Source organism: Dermacentor albipictus, chromosome 5 (genome assembly GCF_038994185.2).
Source record: "Dermacentor albipictus isolate Rhodes 1998 colony chromosome 5, USDA_Dalb.pri_finalv2, whole genome shotgun sequence".
NCBI classification, from domain to species: domain Eukaryota; kingdom Metazoa; phylum Arthropoda; class Arachnida; order Ixodida; family Ixodidae; genus Dermacentor; species Dermacentor albipictus.
Genome location: NC_091825.1, coordinates 29,580,267 through 29,595,532, shown reverse-complemented (window position 1 = coordinate 29,595,532; position 15,266 = coordinate 29,580,267). Strand labels below are relative to the sequence as shown.

General features: G+C 49.2%; 1 protein-coding gene across 1 annotated transcript in view; it reads right to left on the bottom strand.

Moving 5' to 3' along the window:
• LOC135913819 (uncharacterized) overlaps positions 1-14,975 on the bottom strand; it is a 60,695-nt gene extending 45,720 nt beyond the window's left edge. The window contains exon 1 of the mRNA XM_065446513.1: positions 14,615-14,975. Coding sequence (XP_065302585.1) covers positions 14,615-14,757 — 143 coding nt within the window. The 5' untranslated portion in view covers positions 14,758-14,975. The remainder of the gene's footprint in view (positions 1-14,614) is intronic.
• Positions 14,976-15,266: the final 291 nt, after the last annotated feature.

The following is a 15,266-nucleotide window of genomic DNA, read 5'->3' as shown; positions in this document are numbered from 1 at the left end:
AATACTTGTGCTAGGATGCAGAACACCGTAATCCGAAAAGGATGGGCCGACGGCTGCGTAAGACACGCTAGAATAACACTTCGATGCGTCAGTAAAAAATTCAGGAGAGGAATATTTGTGCTGTAATTCGAGGAAGTGCATTCGGATATGCGCGACAGGCGCGCGCTTTGTAACAGCTACGAAAGATGTATCACAGTGTATAGGCTGCCACTGCCAGGGCGGCGGCCGTATAACAGGGGGCATAAGGTGGTATTCAAGCAGTGGAACCCTTGTTTCTTCAGCCATGTCTCTAACACGCAGTGAGAAAGGCTTTGCCACTGTGGGCCGGTTGCGGAAAAGTTGAGAACTGAACAAATCATTAATAGTGGAATACGCTGGGTGGTCACTGTTTGCATTCACTCTCAGAAAATACATGAACGACGAATATGTTCTCTGCAGATGAAGTGACCACTCATCCGATTCAACGTAAAGGCTTTCCACTGGGCTTGTTCTAAAAGCCCCTGTTGATAGGCGAATTCCTAAGTGGTGTACAGGGTCTAGCATCTTCAGAGCAGTTGGAGTAGCCGACTGGTAAACTATGGCTCCATAGTCTAGCCGTGTGCGTATGAGGCTTTTATATAGGTTCATGAGACATTTTCTATCACTGCCCCAGGTTGTGCGTGACAGCACCTTTAAGATATTCATTGTTTTCATACATTTGTTTTTGAGCTACTTTATGTGCTGTATAAAGGTTAATTTCGCGTCTAAGATTACGCCGAAGAATTTATGTTCCCTGTTTACGGGCAGACGCTCACCATGCAACACAATTTCAGGATCAGTGCGCAGGCCTCTTTTTCTAGAGAAAACGACACATGTGCTTTTTTGTGGGTTAAGTCTGAACCCATTCTCATCAGCCCATTTGGAGACATTGTTAAGACCAAGCTGGACCTGTCGCTCACAGATTGCGAGGGAACTTGATTGAAAACCTATCTGCACATCATCAACATATGTTGAATAGAAGATGTTACCTGGTATGTGTAGACGAAGAGAATTCATTTTTACTATAAAGAGCGTGCAGCTGAGCACCCCGCCCTGCGGCACTCCAGTTTCCTGTACAAATTTCCGTGACAGAACGTTGCCCACTCGAACACGGAATGTGCGATTAGACAGATAACTTTCGATAATATTGAACATATTACCGTGTATACCTAACTGTGAGATGTCTCTCAGTATCCCAAACCGCCACGTAGTGTCACATGCTTTCTCCATATCTAGGAATACTGATACGAAAAACTGCTTATGAACAAAAGCTTCACGGATACGTGCCTCGATACGTATGAGATGGTCATTGGTGGATCGACCCTCCCGAAACCCACACTGGTATGGGTCGAGTAATTTGTTTGATTCGAGGAAGTGTAGTAGGCGACAGTTAATCATTTTTTTCGAAAACTTTGCAGAGGCAACTTGTTAATGCTATTGGTCTGTAACTTGATACAGAGGAAGGATCCTTTCCGTGTTTTAGAATTGGAATTACAGTAGCCTCCTTCCAAACAGAGGGGATCTCGCCCGAAAACCATATAACATTGTAAAGGTAAAGGAGGGTTTTTTGTGTTTCGGAGGGTAGTTGTTTCAACACCTCATATATTACGCGGTCTGAGCCTGGGGTGGATGTATTACAATCATTCAGTGCTGCCTGCAGTTCTGCTATGGAGAATGGTTTGTTATACGCCACACTTTTATCACATTTTCTTTGTAACTTTCGCTGTTCTATACGCGTTTTGTACTTTAGGAAGGTTTCGGAGTAGTGCGAGGAGCTTGATATGTATTCAAAATGTGCACCAAGAGAGTTGGCTTGATCTTGCAGGCTTTCTTCGTGGCTATTTACTAAAGGCAGGGAATACGTTTGTTGTCCATTAACTTTTTTCACTCTATACCATACTTTTCTCTCATCTGTGTACGAGTTGATGCTTGATATATACTTCGCCCAACTCTCTTGTCTTGCTTGTCGACGCGTTCTCCTTGCCTGGGATTTGACATGTTTAAAGTTTTGCAGGTTTTCTGCTGTTGGAGAATCGCAAAGCATCGCCCACGCTTTGTTCTGGTCCCTCCGTGCTTGCCTACATGCATCGTTCCACCAGGGAACACGCCGTTTGCAACCCATGCCGCTCGCTTGAGTAATACATTTACATGCGGCATCAAGTATAAAAGCTGTAAAATATGCAACAGCGTCACCTAAGGTTATACCGGACATCTCAGACCAGGTCATATGTGTAAGAGTGCGGTACTGCTCCCAATCGGCTGAGTCAACCTTCCACCGCGGTACCTGCGGGGGAAGTTGAGCTTGTTTCGGCGTAGTTAGGATTATTGGGAAGTGGTCACTCCCATACGGGTTGTTAAGCACATGCCATTTAAAATAGGGCAAAAGTGTCGGCGATAAAATGCTAAGATCTATGGCAGAAAATGACTTGTTAGCCAGGTTAAAATACGTAGGCTCCTTTGTATTCAAGAGGCATGCTCCAGAAGAGAAAAGCATCTGTTCAATGACGCGACCTCGCGCATCACAGCGTGGATCGCCCCACAAACTACTGTGTGCATTAAAATCACCGAGAATCATATAGGATTCTGGGAGCTCATCTATGAATGATTCTAAATCGCGTCTGTGAAGCTGATAATGTGGTGGTATGTACAAAGAGCAGATGGTAATGAGTTTATTTAAAAGTATGGCTCGAACGGCCACGGCCTCAAGGGCCATTTGGAGCTTTAAAAGCTGACACGCTACACTTCTTCAGCAATAACGGCTACAGCGCCAGATGATGCGACAGCATCCTCGCGGTCTTTGCGAAATGTAACATACTTTCGGAGAAAGTGTGTGTGTATAGATTTTAAATGTTTCCTGTAAACACAGCACTTTTGGATTGTGTTTGTGGATGAGTTCTTGTACATCATCAAGGTTTCGAAGGAGACCTCTGACGTTCCATTGAATTATCTGTGTATCCATGTTGATAGTAAATAGGTGCTGTGTGTACAGAAACAGAAGTAGTGATTGTGGAAATTACTGAGATTAAATTGCAGAGCCCTTTCGAGGCCCTGTAATCGGGGTTTTGCCCTTTCTGGAGCGTTCGAGGGAGCCTCGCCGCTCCTTAGGTGTTTGGTGTGCCTTCAGGACAGGTGTAGTGTCCATTGCCTCTAGTGAGGCTCCGGACACGTGCTCTTGCGAGCGAGAGGTTGTCAGGGAGGGTCCCGCCTTGGAGGGCAAGACCCCTGCGCCCACCAGCCCGGAGGTCGATGGGGCTCCCTGAGGAATTTGGCTGCGCCGGCTGTTGCCAGCGCTGGAAGGGGCCGGGGATGCCGGGCAGCCTCGGCTGCGCCAACCTTCGGGGTCGATGATCCCTCATTCTGGGTTGACGGAGCAGCGCTAGCTGCAACCGCCGCGGGAGCAAATGGCATAGCTGCCGACTCACTGCTTGTGGGTCGGACAGCCACCGGAGACCGTTGTGGCACTGCCCCCTGACGCGCCACATCGGCAAAGGTGTGCTTTGGCAAGAAAGATACCCGCCTGCGTGCCTCTTTAAAACTTACGTTTTCCTTGACTTTGTAACAATTTCCTTTTCTTTTTTTCCAGGATGGGCACGACCGTGAGTACGCGGCGTGCTCGCCTTCACAGTTTACGCAGTGGAGAGAGTCTTCACAAGATTCAGAAGTGGGCTCATGAGCCCTGCATTTCGCGCAGGTTTGGCGGCCTCGGCAGCTCTGTGAACTGTGACCGAAACGCTGGCATTTGAAGCAACGCAGGGGATTAGAGATGTATGGCCGAACACGGAGCTTGATATACCCGGCCTCGATTGACTCGGGCAGGACACTTGTGCCAAAAGTAAGTATCAGATGTTTCGTCTGTATTTCCTTGTTGTCACGCCTCATCGTAATTCGCTTAACGTTGATGACGTTCTGCTCACTAAAGCCCTCCAAGAGCTCAGCCTCATTCAGCTCCAAGAGATCATCATCGGAGACTACGCCACGGGTGGTATTCATAGTACGATGCGGAGTTACTGTCACTTTGGCGTCACCAAATGAAACTAGATTGGGTAGGTTTTCATATTGCTTCAGGTTGCGGAGCTCCAAAAGGAGATCACCGCTTGTCATTCTGGATGCTTTGTAACCTGTACCAAGAACTTGGGTGAGAGACTTGGACACGAGGAATGGTGATATTGTTCGTACGGGTTTGTTTGGTGTTTCGGAGTGGACAACGTGGAAGCGAGGAAAAGTTTCTTTTTGACGAGCGAAAAATTCTAAAACATCATCGGCGCGTCCCCTCTTCAGGGAGCGATCAGGTAGTGGAGGAAAGGAAGTAGCCATAGGAGATTGTAATTTCGGCAGTAACGCCAGCCACCCACCGTGGAGTCCTACAAGGGGACGCTGCAGTACACGCGAAACACGGCCTGCAAACGCCAGCTGTACGTTACCACTATAACCAAATATGAAGTAACCTAGGTTGGCTATTCACACAAGGTTAATCCTTGCTGCCTGGAAAATTTGGAAGTAAGCGGAAGGAAGGAGAAGACAGGAAAGATGAAAAGTGAGAGAAAGACGAAGGCTGGAGGAAGAGAGAGACAGGAAAAGGCAACTACCGACTTCCCTCGAGTGGGTCAGTCCGGGGGTGCCGTCTACGTGAAGCAGAGGCCAAAGAGGTGTGTTGCCTCCGCCGGGGGGCCTTGAAGGTCCGAGCACCCGGCATCGGCTCAACCTCCAGGATCCCCCTTTCCCCGGACACGGCTAAGCCGCACACGGCTACACGCGGGAGGGTCCAACCCTCATGTGCTCGGGTCCGTGGTGTCGCAACGCACCAAACGCCTGCTGAAGCAGACGCCCCTGCGGGGCGTCGCAGTAGCTTCTCACTCAGTCCTCGTCGGCGTATCGGGGTCCATACCCAAACACGGTCGCCGGGCTGGTACTCGGCGAAGCGTCGTCGGAGGTTGTGGTGTCGGCTGTCGGTATGCTGCTGATTCTTGATCCGTAGGCTGGCGAGCTGTCGGGCTTCTTCGGCGCGCTGGAGATAGGTAGCGACGTCAAAATTCTCCTCGTCAGTGACATGCGGCAGCATGGCGTCAAGCGTCGTCGTCTGGTTCCTGCCATAAACCAGCTTAAACGGCGTGATCTGCGTTGTTTCTTGCACCGCCGTGTTGTGGGCGAAGGTTACGTACGGCAGGACGGCACCCCAGGTCTTGTGTTCGACGTCGACGTACATTGCTAGCATGTCAGCGAGGGTCTTATTCAGGCACTCCGTAAGACCATTCGTCTGTGGGTGGTAGGTAGTTGTCCTGTGCCTTGTCTGACTGTACTGCAGAATGGCTTGGGTGAGCTCTGCTATAAAGGCCGTTCCTCTGTCGGTGTTGAGGACTTCTGGGGCGCCATGTCGCAGCAGGATGTTTTCAACAAAGAATTTCGTCACTTCGGTGGCGCTACCTTTCGGCAGTGCTTTAGTTTCAGTGAAGCGGGTGAGGTAGTCCGTCGCCACGACGATCCACTTATTTCCGATTGTTGACGTCGGTAAGGGTCCCAACAAATCCATCCCGATCTGCTGAAATGGTCGGCAAGGAGGCTCGATTGGCTGTAGTAATCCCGCTGGCCTTGTCGGTGGTGTCTTGCGTCGCTGACAGTCTCGGCATGTTCTGACGTAACGGGCGACGTCGGTAGTCAGGCATGACCAATACCTTTCCTGTATCCTCAATAGTGTCCGGGAAAATTCGAGGTGTCCAGCGGTTGGATCGTCATGTAGGGCGTGCAATCTCACTCCTGACGGTACTACAAGAAGGTAGTTGGCGGGCACTAGTGAGAAGTTCTTTACCAGTAGGTTGTTTTGAAGCGAGAACGAAGACAATCCTCGCTTAAATGCCCTAGGGACAACTTCGGTGTGCCCTTCCAAATACTTGACGAGTTTTTTTAACTCCGCGTCTGCTCGCTGCTGTTCAGCGAAGTCTCTCGCGCTTAAAATGCCAAGGAAGGCATCGTCATCTTCGTCATCTTGCGACAGCAAGTCGATGGGGGCGCGTGATAGGCAATCGGCATCACAGTGTTTTCGTCCGAACTTATAGGTTACAGTGATATGATATTCTTGCAGTGTTAGGCTCCACCGCGCCAGCCGTCCTGAAGGATCCTTTAAGTTCGCTAGCCAACATAAGGCGCGATGGTCGCTGACGACTTTAAATGGCCTGTCATATAGGTAAGGGCGAAATTTCGCTGTAGCCCAAACGATGGCGAGGCATTCCTTTTCGGTTGTAGAATAATTGCCTTCCGCTTTTGACAACGACCGGCTAGCGTGAGCTATCTCGCGTTCATGTCCATCTTTTCTTTGGACTAGAACGGCACCGAGGCCTAGTCTACTGGCGTCAGTGTGGATTTCGGTATCGGCGTCCTCGTCGAAGTGCGCAAGTACGGGCGTCGACTGCATGCGTCGTTTGAGTTCTTGAAATGCGTCGGCCTGCGACATTTCCCGCTTGAACTCGACGTCACATTTAGTTAGCTGTGTCAGTGGCTCAGCGATGCGTGAAAAATCCTTGAGAAAGCGCCTGTAGTAGGTCCACATCCCATGCAAGGAATCGACGCACTGCCTTCTTGTCGACGGGCTGTGGGAACTTTGCGATGGCAGCAGCCTTCTGCGGGTAGGGGCGGTATCCAAACTTGCTGATGACATGGCCTAGGAACAGAAGCTCATCGTAAGCGAAGCGGCACTTTTCTGGCTTCAGAGTGAGCCCTGATGACTTGATGGCCTCTAGTACTGTCGCAAGCCACCTAAGGTAATCGTCGAAATTTCCGGCGAAGACGACGACGTCATCCAAGTACACAAGACAGGTCTGCCACTCCAATACTCCTATCACCGTGTCCATGATACGCTGGAACGTTGCAGGAGCCGAGCACACTCCGAATTGCCAATACTTGAGGTCCTTGAGCGATACTTGAGCGATACTTGAGGTCCATCGACGAGAAGTATTTAGCGTTGGAGAGCCGATCCAACGTGTCGTCTATCCGTGGGAGGTATATCCGTGGTGGTATACGTCCTTCTTTGTGATCTTGTTCAGACGATGATAATCGACGGAGGAACGTAGGCTTCCATCCTTTTTCTTCACCAAGACTACAGGAGATGCCCACGGGCTTTTTGACGGCTGGATGGTGCCATCGCGCAGCATTTCGTAGCATTTCGTCGACTTGGTGCCTTATAGCTTCACGTTCTCACGTAGAAACTCTATAAGGGCTCTGGCGGAGTGGTCGAGCACACTCTTCGGTTATTATGCGATGCTTTGCGATTGGTGTTTGTGGAATCCTTCATGACGTCGAAAAGCACTCTTTGGATCGTCGAAGTAGACTTCTGAGCTGTTGTTGCTTAATCGTGGGGAGACATTGATTTATGTTGAAGTCTGGTTCGAGAACTACGGTCGTCGGGGTAGATGCGGCAGAATCCGAGAGGACAAATGCATTCCTGTTCTCCAGAATTTCCTCGATGTATGCGATCGTCATGCCCTTGTTAATGTGCTTGAACTCCTGGCTGAAGTTTGTCAGCAACACTTCAGTTTTTCCTCCGTGCAGTTGAGCGATCCCTCTTGCGACGCAAATTCCATGGTCTAGCAGTAGACGTCGGTAACCCTCAATGGCGCCTTCTACGTCGGCAGGTCTCTTGGTGCCATCGGAAATGACAATGCTTGAGCGAGGCGGAATGCTGACTTGACTTGCGAGCATGCTTAAGGCATGGTGACGAGAGCTCTCCGGTGGTATCGCTCGATATTCCGACAGCGTTATCGACTTCCATTTCAGGTAGAGGATTGCGCCATGTTGGTTCAGGAAGTCCATGCCGAGAATGACGTTTCGTGAACACTGTCGGAGGATATTGAAGGTGGCAGGGTAAGGCCGGTCATGAACGGTAATTCTTGCCGTGCAGATTCCAGTTGGCGTGATGAGGTGTCCTCCAGCGGTCCGTATTTGAGGCCCTTCCAATGCAGTCTTAACTTTCTTCCACTAGGTGGCAATGGGTCCACTCACGACGGAGTAATCGGCTCCTGTGCCTAATAAGGCGGTGACTGCGTGGCTATCGAGAAGCACGTCGATGTTGGTGGTTCTTTGTCTTGCGTTACAGTTAGCTCTTGGCGTCGGATCACGGCTGCGTCGCGTTGGCCTGTGGCATATACGTGGCGTCGTCAGGTCGTCTTTCGTCGGCGTATTCTTTGCTTCCAGACTTCGTCGGGACGGCGGCGTGTCGTTATGTTGTCGAAGTATTTTCTTTGGCGTCTTCGTCGGCGGCGGAGGATCTTTGTCAGTTCGACGAACAGCAACCGCGCCTCCATCGGTTGCTGCTTTTAGTTTTCCGAATATGGGCTCGCAGACCGGCCCCGGGCTGGGCCAGTGTATGGTCGGCGCTGCGGCGACGGGTAGCGGCCTGGTGACGGCGAACGGGACGGTCATCGAGGGCGCCCATCTTCCCTCGGGCACGCTGCGTTCACGGCGAAGCCTCGCAATCCCAGGTAACGGTATGTGCCTCGGTGGTACACATGGCCGGCTTCGCCGCAATAGTAGCAGAGCAAGCTGTGGTCACGGCACGTTCACAGCAAACCCTCGCAGTCCCATCTGCCGGTATGGGCATCGGCGATAGACGTGACCCGCTTCTCCGCAGTGGTAACAGAGCGGGCGGTGGTCAGGAGCGCGCCAAACGTCTGTCTTCCTCGGGTAGCTGTGCTGGGCGACGGGTGGGCGTGCTGGCGGCGGCGGCGGTGGTCGACGGAATTGCGGCGTTAAACAGGGCCGTGGCGTGGTCGTGGTGGGGGACCTTGACGGCGGGCGACGGCGGCGTAGGTCATCGCTTCCGGCTGGGGCTGCGGTGATTCTGGTTGCAGCTCAGGAACTCCAAGCGATCGCTCAAGCTCATCTTTGACGATTTCGGCGATTGAGGCTACTTGAGGCTCTGACCTGGGGTACAACCTCTGCAGCTCTTCCCATACGACCACTCTGATAGTCTCGCGCAGATCGTCAGTGGCCAGTGATTGAATCCCTGCGTAATTGGTAGAGGTCGTGCGGCGGTTGAATTGCCGGTTCCGCATTTCGAGTGTCCTCTCGATGCTGGTGGCCTCGCGAAGGAACTCTTTTACGGTCTTCGGTGGGCTTCGTATCATTGCGCCGAAAAGTTCTTCCTTCACACCCCGCATGAGAAGGCGGATTTTCTTCTCCTCGGGTATATCCGGGTCGGCGTGGCAGAATAGAGGGTTCATTTTTTCCGTGAACCTGGCAACGTTTTCATTAGGCAGCTGCACTTGGGCGTCCAGCATGGCTTCGGCCCTTTCCTTGTGCACGATGCTCGTAAAGGTGCGCAGGAAGCCGCTACGGAACAGGCCCCATTTTGTGAAGGTCGACTCCCAACTCTCAAACCACGTTCTGGCGGCGTCTCCTAAGGCAAAGTATACATGCCGCAGCTTGTCGTCGGAATCCCAGTTGTTGAAAGTCGCAATTCGTTCGAAGGTCGACAGCAAGGATTCCGGGTCTTCAGTCGCTGCTCCATGGAAGGTCGGTAGGTCCCGAGGTTGTTGTAGGATAACGGGGGACGCTGGGGCAGCCATTGGGGCTGTTTTGACCACGATCTTCCTTGTAGTCTCAGGTAGAAGTCCGTGCTCTGGGGGCAGTCCTTGCAGCCTGCGGCTAGCGCGCTGGACTTGAGCGATGTTGGTTTTGTCCTCGGGCTTCGGGCTTGGATCGCGGCGTTGCAGGGGCATTCGGTACATGAACGCACTAGCACCTCCACCAGATGTCACGTGGTAGTGACGGTTAAGAAGGCAGCTGAACTAACGCAGAAGAGCGACAACGGTCCAGGAGCAGAAAGGCAACTAACTTTATTGCCAAGAACGGCTTGTTCTTATACAGAATATGTTATGACGTCACAGGGTCGTGTGGCGTTACTGTATCAGACCATAGCTAGATATCACAAGACGTCACACACAAAGCTCGTGCTAAGGCAGCAGCAAAACTGTGATTAACGAAACGAGCGTTTTATTGGGCGAATTTGTGCCCTCAAAAACAGGGTACAGTCAAAGAACAACGGTAGCGGAGAACACGATCGGTGGTCATCGAAATCTGATCAGCGGGTGAAGCGTGTCGGTTTTTACAAATAAGTCGTCGAATGTTCCAGAGTAATCGCTGGGACCCGCATGCCTTCCACACAGGTTCTTCGCCATTCGCGTCGCGCATGCATGCAATCAGGGGCGCTATTTTGTAGGAATGCCTTTTTTATGCCAATGCCTTCTCGCCTGACGTCACCGATTTTGGAATGGTGGTTGCGTACGCACGACGTTTTTTGGATAGTCCATTCAGAAGCTCCCTTCATTGGCCGGAAGTTTCTTTCATGTTCTCTTCTCTTTCTCCGGGGCTGTATAGCAAATTTGTTTTGTAAAACAACACTTAATAAAAGCGGACTTCCATGCTGCGTAAAGCAAATTCATTTTGTAACCTTACAACGTAAAAGCTGCCGCAGCTTAAAGAAATGCAAACGCAAGTACTCCTATTTTTGAAGCCATAGCCACATATTGGTCGGATGTGCATCCAAGCCATGCCGTTGAGCGCACGCAAAATGGCGGCCTCTGTTTACCCAACAGCTGACAGCCGCTATCGTGTCCGTAACGCAGCGCAACTAATTGCGGCCCACAGCGGTATACATGAATCTGAGAGAGAGAGAGACAACTTCATGTAGTCGCCTGCAGAACGACACCATGACTAAATGGCGCCGTGACGCGGGCCCTGACGTCTTCTCAGCGGGTGGTCTCTACTCAACTCCAGCGCGTGTTACTCCCGCCGTTGGTCGCCCTGTGGGGCAACGTTCCGTCGGTTTCGCTCGGCCTTTGTCTTTCAAGAGCCGCCGAGACCTGCTGGACGGCCCAGGTTTGGCTTTCGTGGTCGTAGCATTCCGCCGCAGCCGCGAGTCGCGGAGGAATCGTTGTACTTGTCGAAGCCTCATTGGGGAACTTGGTGCAATCCCATAGTATGTGCGTCAGGGTGGCCCTCTCCCGCTGGCACACGCGGCACACATCACTCACATAGAATCTGAGAAGAATCTGCGCTTCTAGCAGGAGCCGTGAGATACAGCAGGAGTGAGGTGAGTAAACATTGCTCGTGTAGTGCTTACGCTGTCGTGTGGTTTTCGGCGCATCATGTATGACGTGTGATAATTTCTTCTTCACGAAGGGCCAACAAGAATTAACCGTAACACCCGAGGACAAACTTTGCAACATAGTGGATCGAGAAATGTCAAGGCACTTAGCACCTCTCAATAGAGCACTGCCACGACAGAACAATAGCCTCATCAATGTGATCGCAGCAACGGTAATACTTCCTGGGCCTGGCGCCCCTGTACTGATGGTTACGCTCCGAGAAAGAAGCTGCTATAACGGTAAATGTGAGTAGAGACTTTACCTTTTTCATATTAGTGGCATAAAAAGGCAAAAAATAATCAATTCGTAGTGAGTACTTTATGCAGGCGCTTAGCTTAGATAGATTGTTTGCCTGTAAATTTCTTACTATGTTGCGGGCCGGCTGAAATTCCCAAGTTTGAAAATTGAAAATGGCGGCAGCAAAAGGGCCCAGAGTTTCGAAAGGACAAACCGTTATTTTGGTGCAGTTCATCGAGCAGCACCCATACCTGGCGAGAGCTTCTGCAGAGTTCTCGCCACGTATGACTGCTGCTAGAAAGAACGAGCTATGGGAGGAGGTGGCGGCAGTCTTAAACAGACAGGGCCCAGCGGTGAAGTCAACTAGCCGTTGGCGGAACCACTGGGACAAAATGGCTCATAAGGCCAAAAAAGAAGCGGCCAGGGCCGCGAGCGAGAAAAAGCGAGCTTTCTAATGATGCTGACAGTAACGTCGTTTCACGTAGTTGTCGTTGTTGTGTTTGCAGGGCCACTGGAGGCGGCAGAGTAGGTGGGGTGGACGGCCGCGTCCTCGACATTCTTGGGAGGACAGGCGACCTCCTTGTTTCCGCCCCAAGTTCTTCGCCGATAGCGAGGTGCGTACATTGGGTTTTATTTATTTATTTATAGATACTGCCATCTGAAATCATATCATAGCAGGGTGGGTACACATAGAAATATACAAGCATGTAAACACATACAAATTCACCCGCCGCGGTTGCTCAGTGGCTATGGTGTTGGGCTGCTGAGCACGAGGTCGCGGGATCGAATCCCGGCCACGGCGGCCGCATTTCGATGGGGGCGAAATGCGAAAACACCCGTGTGCTTAGATTTAGGTGCACGTTAAAGAGCCCCAGGTGGTCTAAATTTCCGGAGTCCTCCACTACAGCGTGCCTCATAATCAGAAAGTGGTTTTGGCACGTAAAACCCCAAATATTATGTATTACATACAAATTCATCACATATGCAGGCATTTTCAGACATTGGTGAAGGATACATAACATACAAGCAAAAAACATACAAGCAGATAACGCACACGAATTCATAACATTTGCAAGCAGTTTTCAAACATTGATAAGGAATTCTGGGTAACAATATGAGAATTAAGATTGTTCCAGTCTGTTATTGTCCTAGGAAAAAAAGAATGCTTGAAACAGTTATTCCGTGCGTTGATGGGGGTTACCTATGAAGCATGCCTTCGTCTCGTGTTATAACCTGATGAGTAAGTAAAGAACTTGGAAGTGTTAACCTTATAATTGCCGTTTACAAGTTGAAAGAGGAACTTTAATCGACAGATACGGTTGCGCACAGACACCGTGGGTAATCCACTGCGCCTTACGAGCTCACCAACACACGCACGGCCGTATGAATTAAAAACAAGCCTAACTACCTTATGCTGTACACGTTCCAGTTTTTTAATATTGCTTAAAGTGAATGGGTCCCAAATAATTACGGCATATTCCAACAACGGACGAATGTAGGAATTGTACGCCAGTAAACGAACACCAGACGTAGATGATTTCAGTGAGCGCCTCAAGAAAAACAGTTTACGCAAAGAATTCGCAACAACAGTATCTATGTGCTTCAGCCAGGAAAGCTCATTGGTTATCCAAAGGCCCAAATAGTTGTACTCTTTCACCTCTGATAGAGATAGGCTGTCAACATTATATGCAAATTGAAGAGGTTCTTTCTTATGTGTGATTGTCATAAAAACAGTTTATTTTTCAAAATTAATAGACATTTGGCATTGTTCGCACCAAGCAGTGACCTTTGCCAGGTCATTATTTAGACGCACCTGATCACCAACAGAAGATATGTTTTCATACAAAATACAGTCATCTGCGTAAAGTTTCACGGAAACTGAAAGTTCTGCGACTATGTCATTTATAAATAATAGAAATAAAAGTGATCCCAAAACTGATCCCTGGGGGACTCCAGACGCAACCTCTGTATTGTTAGAAGTATTGTTTAAGGCGACAAATTGGTGTCTGTTAGTAAGATAGGCTCTGACCCATGTAAGTATCCGTCCATTTTTTACATAATACCATAATTTATGGAATAATTTGTTATGTGATACCTTGTGAAATGCTTTGCGAAAATCCATGAACACAATATCTGTTTGCTTCCCTTCATTAATTGCCTGTGCGAGCTCGTGAACAGTCTCAACTAATTGAGTACATGTACAAAACCTATGCCTGAAACCATGTTGGACATCTGTAAGTACCTTGTGCTCTTCTAAGAAACCTAATATATGTTTATGAATTATATGCTCTAAAATTTTGCATGATGTAGATGTAAGAGATACTGGTCGGTAATTGTCTATGTGTGTTTTTTTTCCCGGATTTATGTAAAGGTTTGATTTCGGTCGTCATCCAGTCATCCGGTAGGGAACCATCGCGTAAAGATCTGGTGAATACGACATGCAGGTACTTAGCACACCATTCCGCATAACGCTTTAAAAACGCGTTTGGTATTTTATCTGATCCTGGTGACTTTTTAGTATCAATGTTCAATAGCAAATTAAAAACGCCGCTCTCAGAAATGACCACGTCAGATATAACAGGAAGCGATATAGAAAAGTTGGGAAGGCTACCATTGCGATTTTTTCTTATTTATTTTGAATTCCCTCCCCAGTCGTCTCAGGAGGTGAACCAAAAGTGCTGCGCACTAAACGAGTGCCACTCGACGCTCCTTACACTAAAACATTTAACTAAAAGGACTATATTGCTTTCGCATTACCACACGTAAGCAGTCTTAATAGTCTCTGCCGATTTTTTCTTTTCTCCTCATGCTGAAGAAGTTAATGCATTGTTGAACAAATGCATTATTATAATTAGCCACATAAATTTACAAATTACTATTTCAGGAAGAAAAAGGCTTGTGAAAATACAGCCTCGAGGACTTACGACGAGTGACTACGTTCATTTTTGCGCGGTTTCTTATCATTTTAAGTTCACGGATCACAAGCCACAATCATTTTTGGGAACCGCTCCCATTATTTAACTTTCCCTGAGCGCCTACGTCGATAGAGCAGAATAGGTAAGAGTGATGTGCTCCCTTCCACTCTTGTCATACCCGACCTAGCAGCCGAGCGTCAATGCCGGGTGCTACAAAAACACAGGCAAACTTACTTTCGTTGACGGCCAGATGGTGTAGCTTGCTGCGTTTACCTAGGGTCCCTAGATAAACACGCTTACCATGTTTACCTGCGCATAAGAATAAGCTCCTCTTGCGTCGGCACAGCTCGCTGCGACGGCGCGGGCTGTGCAATGCGGCGTTCGATCTCCTCTTGGCTGCACCATTGCACAGTTTCTGCTGCCAAGTGAGCGGCCTCGGTCAGATTGCTCATTGTATTACAGATTACAGGCACAGGATTTTGTTATTGTTGTAAACTCATGGCATTTATCCACTACGGGAGATTCGATAACGAAGAAAGAGGTAAAAGATATTTCTGGGATAAAAACTGTAACGCACAATTCTCAGCCTATATCTCTTATAATTATTTTAGTTTTACATTATTTTTAAGTCTTGCGTTGTGCGTTACCCGTTGAAAAAAGAATGCCCGGCAGAACCCATCTCACAATGACTGTCTACGACAATGCGATAAGCATCAAAACTGACAGCTGGGTGAGTTGGTGTAGTTCCACCTTAATGAAAAAGTGAGCGAGAAAGACGTAGATGACAAAGAGAAAAATGAACAACACGGGCTCTAAAGCGCTCGTGTTAGTCGTTTTTCTCTTTCTCGTCTGTCTTCTAGGCGCACTTTTTCGTTGAGATGGAATGCGATGAGGAATCATGTATCTATTTACTTATGTTATTTCTTTATTCAGATACGTACAGCGCACTGATATGCGCACT